Source organism: Molothrus ater, chromosome 2 (genome assembly GCF_012460135.2).
Source record: "Molothrus ater isolate BHLD 08-10-18 breed brown headed cowbird chromosome 2, BPBGC_Mater_1.1, whole genome shotgun sequence".
In the NCBI taxonomy this organism is placed as follows: Eukaryota; Metazoa; Chordata; class Aves; order Passeriformes; family Icteridae; genus Molothrus; species Molothrus ater.
Window position 1 is genome coordinate 68,263,380 of NC_050479.2, and position 18,595 is coordinate 68,281,974.

Below are 18,595 nucleotides of genomic sequence, written 5' to 3' on the forward strand. Positions count from 1 at the left end.
GATACATCTGCTGTGCTCACTGCATCAGTGACGATTTCTTGTTCTGAGTAAAACAGCTACTAGAGAGTGGAGTTTTCTGAAAAGTGGCAGAATTCTGAACAGCATCAAGTATTAGTAATATGCTATTAAAATAGTTAAGATAATTAAGCATATGTTAACAAAGCATATACATCGTTAGGAATGAAAAAGAACTGTAATTTAGACATGTAACAAGGCCCTGATACTTGTATTTTATGTGCACAAGTCTGAAGGGATGCAAAAGTAAGAGATTGTTTTTTGCAAAGAGATGAAGATTCAAAAGAGCAGGAGAGCATAACGAAAACACATTCAGGTCATACCAGAAGCTGCAGCTGAGGCTTTGTTGCTGGCAGCAAAACGGTAAAATGGAGGATTATCACAATGTTGGACAATGGGGTTCACTGGGTCGGTTTGCTGCAGCTCAAAAAGGAGTTCTTCCATTGTCTGAATAGTGTTATTGCGACACAGATATATTGCAACCTTCTTTATCTGTTGAAGAAAGTAACAGTTGTTAAACTCTGACCAAAGTGAATTTCCAAAGGAATCAATGAGTGTTACATTGCAGTATTGAAATTATCTCAAATGCAAGTGTTGTTCCTGGACAGACACCACAACCACATACAGTTCATACAGAAATAAAACTTCTCACTTTGACATCAAGATCATTTCCCCAGCAGACTGACTCTGTGATTTAATTACTTCAAAGTTTTTGCTTACCATTCACAATGAATTGTTTATGTATATAACTATGTAACATGCACATCTACAAAACTGTGGCTGTGGCCACCAAGAGTAAGCCAGGCTTTGAGTTGCTACTCATATCTGTAAGCAAAGAAATAGCTAATGGAAGTAAGGCAGAGCAATTATGTATACACACTTCATGTATCCTGATTTGAAAAAATCTGTGAGTACCATTTATAGACACTCTGGAAATTTCTATAAATCTTTTAATGAGATCTCAAACCTGCACTGCAGCAATGAGGACTCTTGAAATACTGAGACCAAATTCAGCTGTATTCTGGAGGGAAAAAACCCAGATCACTATTAAAGGCAGAGACTCTCTCCAGCTCAAAACCACTTGATTCATAAACTGGTGGAGCTGGGAGACCATATGGGGAATATCTCTCTGTGCTTGCCTGCTTGTTTTTAAACATGTCCCTAAACAAGTTCATATAGGGGAGCTAATATATTAGACTGAACAGCCTGTTGGCCTCACCAAATATTGCTGCTCTTATACTCTTAAATACTTACATTAAAATAACTTCCTTACTGCTTCTCTTTCCTTTTATTTTCTTTTCCTTAGAGAAAATGCACATATGCAAAGTGTCTTTTACTCTACTGTGCTAAAAATTTCCCAGGGACTTTCCAGAGACAAATCCATCTCCTTCCTGAGGCTCATTTCTGGTTGGGCTCACAGTGCCACTTTCAGTTTCTCTCACCACTGCAGGGGTCAGATTCCCAACACGAGTTTTTGCTGAAGAGGTTTCTGAACTGTAAATACTCTAAGAAATCTTTCACTACATAATGTGAAAGAATGGACAGCTCAGCAATTTGTACTGGGGCACTGGGAAAAAATGCTTAAAGGAAACATAAGAGACAAAGCAATTAATTTAGATGATTAAAAAAAAATTAAAAATGTGAGTCAGGCATGCTTTTGGCTTGGACCGGACACAGGGAGAACAGATGGCTGAAGGCACAAAGCAGCTGGTGACTGCCTCGGGGCACAGGGGGCTCCTAAAGGAGATGGGTAAACTGGCAATTTTGCAGCTCTGTGCTCTTTTAAGCCCAGGTGACCTGGAACACTGCTGATAAACTGTCCAAATTATCTTTATTTGCTAATGTGTATCTGTTATCTACATAATAATGGAAGACACATGTTTATGGTATCAGCAGTCTTGTGTAGTTAGCAGAGTTAGGTAGGATTTCTTATCTCTAAACTCCAGGGCATTAGCAAAACACTGAGCAGATGCATGTGATAAGACCAGTGTATTTTCCTACTCCAGACAAAGCTATCAGCAAGGAGTGACTCATAAGCACAGTCAGGCTTCCTACAGAAGCTAAAAACTTTTTCAGATTTTGCAAAATCTCAGAATCAGACTTTTAACTCAACATTACAGAACACAGACTAACTGGGTGGTAAAACACAGGGGAGCCTTGTCAGCTGCTGCTGCCACCAGCCACGAGAAGCTGGGTGGGAGACCAGAAAAGTGCCACAGGCAAAATAGGAGATGCTGAGCAGATGAAGCTGGAGATGTCAGAACAGACTGCTCTCTTTGTGAAGTAAGAGGACTGTACTGTCCTGGAGGAGGACAGGACTGAGAAAGCCAAGGCTTTGAGGCAAAAAAAAAAATAATTTGAAGAAAGAAGTGCACTGAATGGAGGGGGTTTGAGGAAAAGCTGCTCAGAGCTGTGGCATGGCAACAGTTATGGAAAAAGGAGGTGCTGAAAGCTTTGGCTTGGCAAGTATCTGGATGGGGGATAAGGTATGTGAGGGGCTCCTGGGCAAGAGGTGACAGGGTTATCAGGTTATCAGGCTTTTCCAGTCAGGCTACATTTGGAGGCAGCAAAGGACTACTACTCCTTCCTCTCAGAAAACTGCCCCTGTCCCTTTTGTAAGCTGTCAGAAATGAGGGCAAAACAGCCCTCAATTTCTGTCTTATCTCTAGCAGGTGATTTCCACTTGTTCTCTGCCAACATAGATAGAGACCACCTTAATCCCAAATCTGTCATAGACTGTAGGATGAGGCAGGTTGGAAAGAAGCTGGGAAGTCCCTCATCTGACCTCCTGCTGAAAGCATGGTCAACACTGAATAGAAAGCCTCTGTAACAATTGAGGGAAAGATTTCATTTCAGATCAACCCCTTTGTTTTCCTCTCATATAAACACTGAGCTTTTTCTTACACCAATTCCGCTTTCAAATTTTTCTACTTTTGACTAGCTAGGCATATATATACAATGATTTGAGAATATAGAACAGTAAACCCTACAAATGAAGGAAACAAATGTTATGCCCATGATACAACAACAACATTTTGAGGATTTTTACAGGCTTCTTTATTTTCTTTATTCTAGTATGCATAGCAGTCACTATAAACATGTTGGGCAAACTGTTATTTCAGCATCTGTAAATGAAGTGTGTTTATGAGGCTTTTTAGATAAATTTCAGATTTATTTCAGGGAAATAAATGGAAAGAGGCTAACTATTAATAAAACCATATTGTAATTTGGCTGGAAAATTCACTAAATTTAGATTCTGTTTCACTCAGCAACTGAGCAATAAGGAACATGGGAATGGAAGTAGCCTGTTTTTCTCAGACAGCCCTGATTTTATTTTAACTTGAATAATAACAATATCCAGCACAGTTTGAGTTGCACATTGCAGCAACTGTTAGATAATTTATGACAGTCATGCAGAGGCAGAAGCTGATATAGTAAGCTTATAAAGGTTAACTATCTTCTGTCTCTTGAGATGTCCCACAGAAAGCTCTAGTCTGCTAAAGAAAAAGATGTAGCATTTTCTGGCAATTTAAGGCCAGTCTCTGTTACTGTCCCCATTCACAGACATGCAAGGTTTCTCTTTGCTTGAGAGAAACCCACCTCTCACTTGCATGGGGTGTGCTCTGCTGCTGCAGGCCAAGATTCGAACTACTCCATTTCTTTTTTTTTAATTTCAGTTTCCTGGCACTTTTATCCCTGCTATTTAATTTTGTACAGTGTGTTGGGGAGTATGTTGTTGGCATTTCTTGTTTTTGATACTGAAATTAATTTTCTGCAGGTAATAGCCCTTTCTTTCACTACAACCTGTGTAATCAGCAGTAAATAAAATAAAGTGCAAAGACTTACGTAGGGTAAAAGGATGGTATCACTGCTAACACCACACAAACTAATGAGGAACTGCAGAGTTATCCTAAGGTTGTTACTCCATTTTTCATTGTTGGCCAAAGCATTCCAGACATTTTCCATCTCTGGTCCAGGAATTTCATCTCCATACTGCAAAGAATCATAGGTATACATTCCTTGAAATATGCAGACTTCCAAACCAAAGCATGTTCTTTTAGAACATTTTCTCACGCAAAAAAAACCCCAGTGAAATGCTGTAAAAAGTTACAAAACAGTATTTTAAAAGGCTACCTGACAGATTTCAGAGCATTAAGTATATTTAAAACTATTTAGGTTCTGATCCACAGAAGGACTTAAATCATAAGAGAACATAAATTCTTGAGGACTATAAATTTAGAAAGTATTCCTAAAATTAAGCGGGTTTTATTTGATTGGTACAGACTGTTCCAGTGTAAAATTTCTGGTACTGGAGGGAAGAAACAAAAGTTTTACAGGTTAGTTTCTTTGTTTGATTTGTTTTTTTACCTTGGCTGTCATATACATGAGATTATTAAGAACCAGGGAGGTGGCCTCAGGTGAGCCCCAGCCATTGCCTTTTAGTCCACTTGTGACTGCTATTTCCCCCTCCTTGTCCTTCAGTTCATCTTCTGGAGTGGTAGGGCTTGAGCCAGGGAGGAGCAGTCTGTTGTCTACCAGTTCAATATTATGAAGCCATGGTAGCAGATAGGTAAGCATGATCTGTCTTCCATTTGGATGTGTTGTTGGAAATCGCTGGCTTACCTCTAAAACAGTAAGAGTTGAAAAGGACAGCATATTAATATATGATCTAAACCCTAAATACACTGTTTAAATCACATTTCTGACATTTGTTAAACTACCTGATGGTTTTTACTTTGCACACTACAAGCATAAAAAACATGTTCTTGAATTTACTTCCATAATAACAAGCAATTGGTCATATCTTCTGTCTAAAATAACTAACTCAGTCTGGGCTTAGAAACAGAAAGTCAACCCTTGTTACTGTGCCATGGGGCATATTAAGTAAGGTGGATGTCAGTAAAGAGGAAAAAGGATCATTCAGTTACTGGTGGTTACTCTAGAATTTCAAGAGCTTCTGGAGAATATACAGAACTGTTCTGCAGATTACAAATGCCTCACTGGCCTCCAGGTTTCTAAGCTATACTTTAAATACTAAGGCACTTATTATACTGAGTTTACCAAAAAAATCTTGCATATATTGGGATCCTACTTCCTGTGGGAATGTCTATGAAATTCATAGCTGGCTGTCAGTTCAGGAATGCTTGCACACAGCACTTTATATAGTTTACAAAACAAAAAAAAAAAAAAACCAAAAACCCTGGCACTGTAAGGCAAAGGGATTTGGAAAATCTGGGATAAGAAATACAGCTTCCTGCCAAAGTGAACCACATTATCTCTCTGTACCAGAACTCTTCTGTAAAATCAGTACAGCAAACATTTCCTTTTTTTACTCACTCCCTGGTTTTTAAAAATTGTGAAGACACACACTGTTCTCTCCTCCTTATGATTCTAGATGTAAAGAAAGGATGTCTCACTTGGACTGTAATATCTGGTATATCTGAGATTTTTTTAAAATGACACAGTCATTACAGCAACATGAGTAGACAACACAGAGATAATGAACAGCATTTGCTTAATGACAAATGAGCCATCAGAATTTCCCTACACCAGTTATTTATAACTCATGGTATCTTGGGCACTGAGAAATGTAAGGGTGATGTATTGTTCCTTTACCCTTCCTCCAGCCCCTACAGACTGAGTAAAAACAACATAAAGGGATTTCAAGAGCCAGTAAAAATTCCCACGATTACAGACATTTGCATTCTGCTATTTAAAAACTAGAGCAACACATAAGATTGATTAAACCAGATAGATATGTCTCAAAACATCATTGTTCCCAGGAATGGCCTCAATTATGATTGGTGCTCCTGCAGGTCTCATTCTTTAACATTTTTCTCAGTAATTTTGAAAAAAAATATATTTCTGGTAAAATTAAAAAAAAGTGCTGAGACATGCAGATGTGGCAAATAACAAAAGGTAGAGATCACTCAGAGTAATTTGAATCATTGGTAGAACTGAACATAGGCAATCAATCTGCCCAAAGTTAAAGTCATGTTTAGATAAAATGAAGAAATACATCCTCACAATGATGATCTTTGTAAATCCATGTGTAAGAAGAATCACATGAGAACCCATCATAGTAGAGTTTGCCAATGTCATTTTAACTCACTCAGGACACTTGTAAATTCAAAGTTACCCCAAGGTCACATAAGTGGCACAGAGTCCCCAAAGAGGGTTTCTGTACTTTGTGTGAGAACCTCTAGGAAATATATATTAGATTCCTAAATCTGATTTGACCCGAACCAGAATAAAAACAGGTCAAGCTAAATTTATAAACAGAACTGTGGTTCAAAATGGTAGCAGTCTAGCATTTGTAAAAAATGTAAAGGAGATAATAAGTCAAATAAATACAGGTACCTGAAAAAAGTGGAAGGGTAAGTTCAGGATACATCCTTGCGAGTTCATATGAAAGAAGGGCAAGTGAGACACTATAAAGAGGTGGCAATGGACCGTGTGTCCCATACAAGATGCTGCCTGGTCTTTGCTCAGCTACCTTTTTTGAGTAAACAAAAAGCTTTGATTCAAGGATCTATAAAAGACACAAAAAAAAAAAAAAGAAGGAATGTGACAAAAAAAATTTATTAAATCAGGAAATATCAGCATTTGAAGTTTAGCTATCAGAGAAAGCTCTATATGTTTCAGAGTATATGCTCCAAATATGAAAGACACAATAACATTCATTTTTACATAAATATTCTTGTAAGTTTTTATAGCCAAGACAAAACTGATGGTTTCTTTTCAAAACAAAACTAATGTACAAATAACAGTACTTCATAAGAAGTTCAGCAAAAAAGTCTCCAAGGGCAGGAGGAAAAAATTAGCTGATACGTGCCTGCATAAGTTGCATGGAAATTTCATAAATCTCTCTGTTGGTGTCAGATGCCTTGAACAGCACCAAATTTAAAAGCGTCACGATATCAAAAGGATAGTTCCTAGAAGAATAAACAGAACATTTTTGTGAATGCTGGTGAGGAATGCAGAATATATTCACTCTGATTTACTCTGTAATATGGTCTAAAGAGAATGTCATCTTTCTTTTTTCTCTTCTACCATCAGAATATGGGAAAGGGAGCTCTTATGAATACACACTGCATGATCAAAGGACCATCTGGTGAATGGGAAGAAAGAAAGGATTATTTATAATTACCTTGGACCAATGCTTAGGAATGCACTGAATTACTCACAATGAGAAATGGAATACCTGTGTCTATGACTGTTGATTCATTTTAATTTATAGCATAAACTGTTTACAGGACAGCCTGACACCCATGAAAGAAAATGGGGAGCATGTAAATTTCCAGGGATAAAGAATTTCTTAAGCCAAGATGCAATTAAAATAGTCCCTTTGGACAAAGGACACTATCTCTAATATGAACATTCCGAGGTATTAGACAATTCTATGAAAATTTTTTGCTTTCAAAGAGTAAGCACTAAGAACTGCTTCACAAAGTCTGCTGTCTATAAAGTCAATGTCAATTTTAAGGTTAAACATATCAAAGTGTTAACTTAATGACAATATTGTTAGAGGAGTAAATCCCACATCTCAATATTTGGATTTGTACTAAATAGGTTTCTGTTTTCTCCTGATGATTTGTAAATGCACTGATTGAATTGTGCACCATCCATTTATCACCCTAGATGTCAGCTACAGTGCTCCTGGATGGCTGCAGGAAGCCTATTTGGACTTTTTAATATGGCAGATACATGTGTGGCATGGGACATTCTTGGTCATTCCATATACTGACTGCAAGCCAAGCTCTTTGCCCTTCCACTGCTTAAAAAAAAATACAAAAAGAAAAGAAATGAAGGGAAGTGGCTTTGTAGAAACTTGGATGGACACCATCTATTGCTGCTCATATTACAGGCAGTTTAAGCAGTGGTTTCCTGATACATTTTGATAGATGATAGAGGAAAAACTATTAACAGCTTCAAATATTAATAAAAATTCCCAGCTTGTTAGAAAGAGGACTTTCCATTCAAAATAAATCACAAAGATAATACTCTCAATTTTTACTGTAAGAATGGAAAAGAATAATTTTTAGATCACAGTGGCACAGGTAACACAATTTGAGGAAAAAAGACTGACTGAAACTGCAATGTTTCTGTGTTCATTAAAATAAAAACCCTGTTAATATCACTGGATTTGCAAACACCAAATTCCATTCATATCTCTAAAAACCTCCATGTAATGCAGCCTCTAGTCTAGTTGTTCCTGCGAGAACAAAACAGTTTTGCAGGAAAACGATTAAATTTGTGACTTATTTTGATTTTCCAAATCCCAATTATTTCTCTACTGAGTATTTCTCTATGCTGATCAGACATCTTGCCAAACTATGTTTTTGAAGAGTAAATTTTCACATTTATTTTAATAAAATGTAACTTGTTGAATTATCTAATTTCTCTATAAATTTTGTCTTTGAAAATAAAAAAAGGGATAGAGTTTTATGAAGGCCTTATACAAAAGCAATATTGGTACTAATTTCCTCATGTAGCTTGTGCTTGCTCAGCATTAGCAGTAATGATGATACCAGTTGACAGGAAAGGAGCTAAACAAATCAAATGAAAGCCAGTTTAGAAAAAGAACATGACTTTCAAGATAATGACAAGTCAAAATAATGACTTTCAAGCTATTGACATTGAAAACATTTTTCCTTTTATAAATTAAATTAAAAACCATGCCAAATCTCTCGAAACCGGATTTATGACCTACATTCAAATAAAACTGTTGTAGTTTTGTTTGTATCAATCTGAACAAAATAGCATCAAAATTCCCCAGATTTCAAATACACCTATAGTAAGAACATCTTCTACCAAGCACATCACTTTGTTTTTGGAATCATGAAAATCAAGCGATACAGTCCCAAAAACTGTTTGAGAATATATGTATGTAACCAACAGCTCCTAACAATACAGTGAGCAGAACCTCCAGTTGTCTTTACATTTGAAAGTGTAGATTAATAAATCAATTAATACCTGCTTCCACACACAGTTGCAATGGCTTTGAAACACCCAGAGGCAAGCTGGTATGATCCTGTGTAACATCGATCTATTGCCCAGTTGAAGAGATTGATTTGATCAGGATTCAGCTCTAGCAACAGGACTACAACTTCACAGCCAAGCTGGTGAACCTGAGCAAATGTCAAAACATGATTGGTGCAGTCAGATACGTTCATTCTCTAAAATTCTCAGATTGACACAGGCAAGACAGAGTGAAAATGAAAAATTCAAGTATGTAGGAAGAAATCAGAACATTTGTAATTGATTTATTTTAGGGACAGCAGAGTTGGAATGTGGCTCAGGTTTCAATACTCATCGCTTGAAAAAATGCTATGTACAAAGACTACATAAATGAAATAAATTTTCCAAAATTGGGCACAACAACAAAAAAAGCAGAATTTTTGGAAAATCTAATATACTTGATAAGTGTTCTTGGGCAACTTCCTTTTATATCAATTAACTGACTTGTTAATTATTTCCTACTTCATGTGAATTTCATAGAGCGACAACCTTTCACATTTATCCTTCTTTTGACTAACACAGAAGCAAGGCAGACAAAGAAAAATACCTTTTACAAGACTGAAAACGTGTATGTTTAATCCAACTACATCAATCAATCTAACAACTCTCCCTACAGACTGTGAATCCCTTAATCCTGGTACCACCACTGCTACAAACACATCACAATGAGGGCTTGGACTTCTTGTTCTTTTAGTACAGGATAGTGCTGGCACAGCAAAGACCAATGCCTATTAACATTCTGTCACCAAGTGTAGGTGACTGCCTGTAGAGACTGCATATCACTTGCATATAGCTCTGTCCCTACCAACATTCCAAAGTCCCATGTAATTTCAGAAGGATTTTCTGCTGCTATTCATTCTTTCTTTAAATTGCTCAACCTTTTTTTTTTCCTAATCAATTACCATTCCCACAGCCTCTTTCCTCTAGCTGCATCACATGCATTTATTTACATTCTGCTATTTACCTTTCCTTAGCAGAGTTATGTGTGTTGGTATGACAGTTTTAGGGAGAACAGCAGGACAAAGTGCATGACACCAAAAAGGAAAGATTGTTGTCTCACTCTCTCCACTTGATATAAATCACCAGTCTACTCCTCCTCAATCAAAGAGGCAGTCCAGTCAGCCACAAACACAGAACTATGACTATGTAGGTACAAAGTCAAAGCCCATCTTCACAGAAATAGAAAATGGCAAGAATAATCCATTACATGTTCTCTAAGAAGAAAGAAAACACTTTACAAAATCTTTACTCACTCAGTACAGTGAGTGACTGCCCATCAGTGTGGCATTTTGGTCAGTACTTACACGTAAGTCTTGACAAGCCAGAATGTTATCCAGCCATTTGTAAAGATACCCATCAGGGGAAAGACCAACATTATCAAACACAGGTCCACAGCAGAGCACAGCCGACATGGCCTGGAAGCACATGGAACTTCAGTCACACAAAAAGTAGCACAACAAACCTTTCAGAATGATTTCAGTCCAGGCTAACAGGACTGCCACTTGCCTTCTGTTTGGAGGGAACTATAGTGAAAATAGTAACAGCTGACTGACTGGTAGAATTCAATAATTATTTTGCTACAGATTTTAGTGGATTCCAGATCATGCTCAATGCATTTTGGGAAGAGTACTATCTTCAAGATCTATTTTGTCATTTTACCCAGTATTCACAAACCAAGCTGCAAAAACAATTAAAATACATTCAGATGTTTCAATAGTATGTTACTGCAAAAATTAAAACTGTCTTACAGCAAGTGGTGCAGCTTATTTAAGTACATAAACTATTACTTTCCCAGCTTACTCATGCAGGGGAGTTGCAACTGGTTTTGCCACAGAAGTACATTATGGCTGAGCATGTCTCCAGGCAAGCGTGGGAGGCATTCCTGAGTTGTACATTGGTACAGATTCAGTATCCTGAGGTACTGCATCTGAACTACACCGAATTTCAGAGCCTAAGGGCTCCTTGCTGAATCTGCTAACCCATTAATGAACAGCTAAGTAAAATGTCCAAATGCACTCTGGTTTTTAAAATAATTAGCCTTGAAGACTGTCAACAAAGAAAAATAAATGAAATTCAGGGCTACATTCTATGATACATTTACATATTCTATGGCACATTTACATATGAGCATACAAGTTTGCATCAAGTATGCCAATTCAAATTTCTTTGATGTAAAAGGAAATAGACTCCACAACAACTTGTATTTTCACTGAAAAAACTGCTGTTACTGCTTTATATAGTGAAACCTTAGTACCTTTAATGCACAATACTGATATCTTGTAATCTGGTGATTTCTGTCACTGTAACGGTCCAGTGGTGTAAACATAATACTGAAAGGTCCTGCCCACTGACTGAACAAGATGAACAGGTGATGCCTCAAGCTCTGCTGAGGGAAGAGAAATCTCCTGTGGTGAACTAAGTGAACAGAAATAGAAATAGTTGTTATTTGTTAATATTAAATACACATTCATGTGGCACTATGATGACATGATTTTCAAATTTCTACAAAAAGAGTGGGGATTTTATATGTTCAGCATAAACTTACTCCCAAGTATCTAAGCTCCTTAAAAAATCTAACCAAGTGAGTAAGGTGCATCTTATTTCTAAGAAACTTCAGTTTTGAATTAATGTATAGTTATACAAACATGTACATCTGACTACAGAAAAAAAGCATTTAAGGATCTAATTATAAAATCAGCATTTTTCACTGCCTCCTGCATTCCTTTCATGGAAAATATTTACTTGGTTTTTCTGATTCTTTAAATGTGAGCCCAAACAATACATGTGTCTCACTCTAATACAGTAATAGGTAGGGGCAATAAATAAAAGAAACTTGGTGGCTCTTTGTTTATGAAAAATATGTGGTATATATTCTGAACAGCTGAATTACCTGAGCAAATGAAAAAGAAGCCTCAGACCTCATCTTCCACATTCAGGCCTTTAAAGCAGAGGCTTTTTTTTTTGTTTTTTGCTAATGTAATTATGTTATATTTCTGAAGTGATATTGCACTATATAAAAAGCATGAAATCAACTGGATAAATCTTTGTGATGCAGTTGGGCTCAGGTAACATGGGATAATATCTCAATAACTTGGGCAAAGTTTTCACTGCATTTAATATTGCACATTGTCTGCACGTCCTTGTATTTTTTAAGGTCTGTCTGAGTTTATGAAGAGTCTAGCAATCAAGTCAGATGATGAGAGAAAATAATAAGAAGAAAACTGGAGTCCCTGGAGGTCACAGACAATTTCTTTCTAGGCTTTTAAAGAGGTGATTTTTAGACATGACTATTACAAGCTTCATCAAGCTTTATTGGTATTTTTATTTCAATCTTAGTAGACTTCTGAACACTTTCTTTTTCTACATTCCATTTTACATTCATTATATGAAAATTCAAAAGCAGTGAATGAAGCACAGACAAAAAAAAAGAAACAAAAAATTACTTTTTCAATACTTAAATGCATAATTTAGCTCCATACCTGGAACACACTGTATCAAGTTGGCAATCATTGCACTGAAATGTGCTCTCATATCCTTAAGGATCTCAACTTCTTTATCATTTTCAGCCTCCAAAAGCATGCGAGTCAGATCAACATACTCTAAGAACAAGGCTCCAAGGGCTAGGGTATCTCTTTCTAAGGCTCCATTTGTACTAGCATAAAGGAAAGTCGCACATTAATATAGAGTAACAGAGTAATTATGCTACAGTTTTCTGCAGAAACGCATGCAAATCTCTCCATATCGGACAGACCAAACAATTCTTCAAAGAACATACTGACATAATCTCAGTGTGGCAAACACTGAAAATTGTTTCATGCAAAAATCCAGTATTTATGAAGAATGATAGTCCTACCTGTCACTTATAACACCAGCATCAGCAAGGAGTTCAAAAATTCGCAGTAGCTGCAGTCTTAGTAGATCTCGTCGTTCTCGACGTTTCTTGTTCTTGGAATTTAAAATAACAACCATGTTTATACGCATAGGTGTACACATTAAAAACTAGTAGCTTCAGAAATGCCAGTATCACAGTGAGATTTAAGAATTCCAGTCCAAGAATTTTCTTCACAAAGGAAGCCAAGTACTGTTGGATATTGCACTATATCATTGTGCTTATACATCAACAAGGAACTGAATATGATCAATTTTTTGTCTTTGTAAATAATCTTGGAAAAAATATTAACAACTGCCTTAGTACTTATTGAAAATGTGGTAATGAAATAATTAAATACTGGATAAAAATAACTAATATTCAAGGTTTCTATAGCAAAAACCCGTGCTATCTTCAGGTAACAGGGATATTCATGTTAGTTTAATGTCATCTAGTTTGGGTGCTGGAGGCATTTATAGTACAGAATGTATATCAGACCCAAGGAAGGTACCTTAGTGATTAGCCATTCCTGAACTTGGCAATGCTGCAGCACACCATCACTCACATTCAAGTGAGCTCCCTGCAGACACCACTCCAGCCCAGTACTGGGTGTGTTGACTGCAGGGGTTTTGCCCACAGTAATGAATCCCTCCCACAGAACAGGACTGCTTGGTTGTTAACTGGCTCATTGTATCTCTCTGTCTTCTAGAAAGCTGTCCTTTCTGTCTTCTGTCTTTCCTGGAAAGATGTGAATGAAACAAGGCCTGCTCTTTGCTGAAAGGCTAAATTGACTTGTTTGTATTCTGCATCAACCCTAAGCAAGAAAAACATGAGAAGGTAAAAAAGCTGTGTTGCACTCAAAGAAACAAGAAAAGCTCAGAGAAAATGCAGATTTTGCTCTTCAAAACTGAGCAATACTAAAATCAAAGGCTTATCTCTTCTAGAACTCTGGCTCTGTCCATGGCCAGCAGAGGATGTGTGGGAGAACAAAATGATGCTTTGTCTGGTATTCTGACCCAGAATTGGCAGAATTGCAGCATCCCAGCCAAGGGTTTTATTCCAGTTATTATGCCATTTGACTTGAGCCCTGTTTTTCTCCTGTTACACCTTTAAGGCTCCAGGAAGCACATGTAGAGAAAAAAGCAGTTTTAATACAGTATTTACCAGACACAGCTGCCTCCTGCAGCAGTGTCAGAGGTGATCTGGCAAAGCTCCGTGCCAGCACCCACAGGGCGGATCTTGTGTAATGTCCATTTTGGTTTATCCCTGCAGCTCTTGGCCATGCTGGGAATTCTCCTCCTAGTCACAGCATATGTTCAAGGACATTGTTTCTGGTGTGCTGGATACCTGCCTGCTGACATGGAGGCCTGCCATGATCCCTATAGCCACACAGCCCATACAGTCACTGCTGGGTTTCCAGGTGGCATTGCTTTGCAGCAAGGTGTCCCATTTATTCATATCAGGGAAAATACAGGAATTAAAATCACAGTCTCTTGTTCTCATATTCCTCTAGTGACAATTCCATGCGCTAAATTTGCTCTTGCTGCATACAGTAAACTTCTGAATTCTTGCAATTCCTTTCCTGAGGGTACACTGGGTATGTATGTCTCCAGAAAAAGGTTTTCAAGTTTAAGTTGTCTTAAATGGTGCACAGACAAAATGCAGAGGCAATTGGCTGCACTAAGATGTATTAATCCACTTCTGCCCAGTATCAAAACAAGTGACCTTCAAATCAGCGACTTCATAGGGATGGAAGCCATACAACAGAATTGAGGTATGAAGCAATGCAGAATGGAAATGATTGTGGATGTTTACCAGACACAGAATTATTAAGAATTGTCCATGAGCCATGTCAGATTTCTATCTTGGAGCCAGATGGAATGGTCCAAAACTGAGTCAAGGAGGGAAACTGAGCAGAACTCGAGTCCAGTACTGAAGCTCTCCCTGTGGCTTTTCTGTTTAGCTGCATAGACACATCCTGCAACGAAACTGCTTACTGAGGCTACAGATTTTACCACCAGAGGTTTTTAAGAACACAGAATTCTCTCTTGTGTGGGTTGAAAGATCTGTTGGGAACCCTTCCAGCACTACTTTCTCTTGTAACTAAAGAGAGTACTATAATGAAAACTCTGATGGAACTTGTCAGTTAACTGAATGTATTTGGAATGAATCCTGTGCCATGTGATCCAGGATGACCCTGCCTGAGCAGGGAAGTTGGACCACTTCGGTCCTTTCCAGCCATGCTGTGATTCTGTGATTCCACTAAGTTGAAATAGGTGACCCTGACTGCCCTGAAAATAAAAGAACATCTAAATGCTGCTAGAAAATATGCTAGTAGCCCAGCTGTGTTAAAGCTTTTTTTTTTTTTCAGATACTTAAAGTGAATTTCCAATATATGCAATTTCTGTATCAGGAGGTTCCATATTGGAGGGAAATTTTTCCTCAGAATGGAATTCTATATTGTACATTTCAGATCACTGATAGAACTTAAATTAAAGTAGGTTTGAATGGAATTATTTTAAATTATGCAATTAATAAAATTCTTGTTGCAAACAGAATTAATTTTCTAGTTAGTACAAAAGAATATATTTGTATTTCAGACAGACAGAATTACTATTTTAAAAATAATTTTTCATTAAAAAAAAATAGTACGTTTGATTTTTGCAACTAACCTCTGGTCTTCTTTCTAGGGCTTCTTTCATTAGTGGGTGGAGTTCTTCTACTAATTCCCTAAATCAAAAAAACATAAATATTTATAAAAAAATCTAATGTCCTTTGAAAAGCATAAATATTTTATCCAGCATATAAAAATGAAGCTCTAAAGTGCAAATAAAATTTTAAATATACATTTAAGTTACAACAAAAATAAAACACTTGTATTATAGGCAAATAACTGAGAATATGATAAGTGGAGAAGTACCTGAAAACAAGGGAATTTGTTCTTCCAAATCCTAATACAAGTGATTCTGTTATTTCTATGCTTTCAAGTCTCATCAAAGGAACTAGCTGCTTTAGTAAGACTCCAACAGATGGAGTTCCAATAGCCTAAAATATATTAAAATATTGTTGAGTTTCTCAGGATATCAATATTAAGTAAACACTTTTTTTTTTTTACAAACAAACATTGTCTGAGAATCAATACATATTTTTAAAACATGCTGGAATGATTTTACAATTATAGATATCGATCCACCAGTCTAACTGGATGTCTGCTACCTGACAATCATCTCAATAATACCTAACAAGTAAATACATCTGGGAAATCTCTTTGCTTTAGTACAGATTATTGCAATTTATTTTATTTGTTGCTTCATTAAAATATTCCAGTATTGCATTTGTGAAGCTACTGATCCTCTAGGGTTGCTACTACTTGGAAGTGTATTTTATATATTGTTATTTCTGACAGGCATATATCCAACAGGAATACAATTTGCATTTGAAATCTGCTCTATTTCCTAATGTTTTAAATTTACGAATTGGAGTGCTCTACAAAGAAAGAAAGGAGATGACAAACTAAAGTTAAGTTCAAAACACATGTTCAGACCTTCTATATTTTGAATGCACATCACCCAGAATGCAAAAAAAAAAAAGCAATATATTGAAAACACCATGGCTCTTGCCAAATATTTATGAACACATCATATCATACAGATGTTTTAGTTGTTAATTATGTGTGTTATGTAGTTTGCACATATCAAAACATTCCCTAACTGAAATACTTTCACCAGGACAGGGCTTGCATGCAGATGCAGCTTAAAATTCTCCTAAAGGAATAGTTTACTTGTAACATGTTGCATCACCTTGTTATCATAGTTCATAGTTCCATCAGGGGTGGTAGCCATGATCTCTGGTGTTGAAGCACGCAGGTGTCCTGGGCTCATAATACTGGGCTTTGCTACTCCAAAACACAGAATAAGGTAGTTTCTCCACAAAGTAACATAGTTGTCTCCACTGCTTGCTGTGCTTGTTTTCTTTGCATTAACAGGAATACTAGAATTTAAAAATTAAACATAATTCTTAAAACGATCTTCCAGTCTTGATTCTAAGTACTAAAGTTTTAATTACAGTATAATTTATTTACAATATATTTACAATATATTTTAAAATATTTTAAGAGGGAATAAATCATGCTATGTATCTACCAGCTGCAATTCAACATGCCATGACATGGAAAAATCAACGAAGGTAGAAAATGGGAGTTTTCCACCTTACAAGTTGCAATTATGAAACTCAAACCCGTGTGGCACCAATTTCTCGGTGACACCTTGCACGATGTGTGGCCTGATACTCAAATGCAAGACCAAAGAAAAGTTTACGTTAAAATCACACAGCCCATACAAAAGAAAGCGAAATTCAGATTGCCACTTACTTTGGATCCACAAGAGGCATTATCAGCTGTAGCCTTGTGAAGGCGTATGGCCAAGCATAGCTGAGTGCTGTAGGACAGTGCTTTGGGAGATTCTCTTGCCTAAGAAAACTGAAAAGGCAGAGAACCCATGGGTCTTTGACGGACTGTGCAAAAATCCAGACATGGGAAGGACTTTTCACATCATAATGGCTATTCACTAGGACAGCATTCCACTCCACCAGCCACTGCAAATCCACGCTGTGTGTTAATGGGATTGTTGTCTGTAGAGAGAAAAGATAAATTAACTCTCCTTGCTGTGCTAGTCAGAAACCAGGCACAGAGGCAACACATTTGCTTTGCTTTATTATTAATGAACAGAATGAAAACACAAAATTCAAACCTTGGCCTCTAAAAACTGCAACACCCAAACCCAGGTGCTGCTATTTCAGACAAATTTCCTAATTCCTGTATTATGAAGTCAGAATGTCTCTTTCTTGTTCAGTTTCTGTTTCCAGATGCACAGGGGCCCAACCTCCCCACCAGTTTAATGTCCCCTTCTGTGCTGGTTTTGGCTGGGGTAGAGTTTATTTTCTTCACAGTGACTGGTATGGGGCCTTGTTTTGATTTGTGCTGAACACAGGGTTGATAATACAGAGATGTTTTTGTTATTGCTGAGCAGGACATGCACAGAGCCAAGGCCTTTTCTGCTTCTTGTACTGCCACACTGGTGAGGATGATGGGGGTGCTTGGGAGGCTGGGAGGAGACACAGCCAGGACAGGTGACCCCACCTGACCAAAGGGAGATTCCATACCATATGACATCATGCTCAGAGTATAAAGTGGGGCAAGAAGAAGGAAGAGAGACATTTGGAGTGAAGACATTTGCCTTCCCAAGTCACCACTATATGTGATGGGGCCCTGCTCTCCTGGAGATGGCTGAACACCTGCCTGTCCATGGGAACTGGTGAATTAATTGCTTGTTTTGCTTTGCCTGTGTGCATGGCTTTTGCTTTCCCAGTTAAACTGTCTGTATCTCAACTCACAAGTTCTCCAGCTTTTATCTTTCTGATTCTTTCCCTGATCCCACTGGGGGAAAGTGAGTGAGCAGTTGTGTGAGGCTTGGCTGCTGGCTGGAGTTACTTTTTGGAGCACACAACATGTGGCTCAAATCCACAAATCCAAAAGTGCCCTGCAAAGGGCACTCAATGTGGACAGGATCATTTGTTGCTTTAAACTCAATCAGGCTGAAAAATGCCCCAAACTGATTGCTCCTGCCCTCTGGAAATGGGCCTTTCACTAATCTCTAGGATAGCATGCAAAATCAGTCGTCTTATGTATCAGTT

General features: G+C 37.4%; 1 protein-coding gene across 5 annotated transcripts in view; it reads right to left on the bottom strand.

Annotated features, from left to right (window-relative positions):
• The window catches only part of FRY (FRY microtubule binding protein), a 196,528-nt gene that overhangs the window by 58,553 nt on the left and 119,380 nt on the right, over positions 1–18,595 (bottom strand). For all 5 annotated transcript variants that reach the window (XM_054517889.1, XM_054517894.1, XM_036386661.1 and 2 more), the window contains exons 21-34: positions 17,274–17,533; positions 16,705–16,894; positions 15,825–15,949; positions 15,577–15,634; positions 12,890–12,981; positions 12,516–12,688; positions 11,291–11,451; positions 10,341–10,451; positions 8,992–9,146; positions 6,851–6,950; positions 6,376–6,547; positions 4,384–4,640; positions 3,862–4,008; positions 339–507 (exon numbers count right to left, since the gene is read on the bottom strand). In XM_054517889.1, the coding sequence (XP_054373864.1) occupies positions 339–507; positions 3,862–4,008; positions 4,384–4,640; positions 6,376–6,547; positions 6,851–6,950; positions 8,992–9,146; positions 10,341–10,451; positions 11,291–11,451; positions 12,516–12,688; positions 12,890–12,981; positions 15,577–15,634; positions 15,825–15,949; positions 16,705–16,894; positions 17,274–17,533 (2,170 nt within the window). The remainder of the gene's footprint in view (positions 1–338; positions 508–3,861; positions 4,009–4,383; positions 4,641–6,375; positions 6,548–6,850; positions 6,951–8,991; positions 9,147–10,340; positions 10,452–11,290; positions 11,452–12,515; positions 12,689–12,889; positions 12,982–15,576; positions 15,635–15,824; positions 15,950–16,704; positions 16,895–17,273; positions 17,534–18,595) is intronic.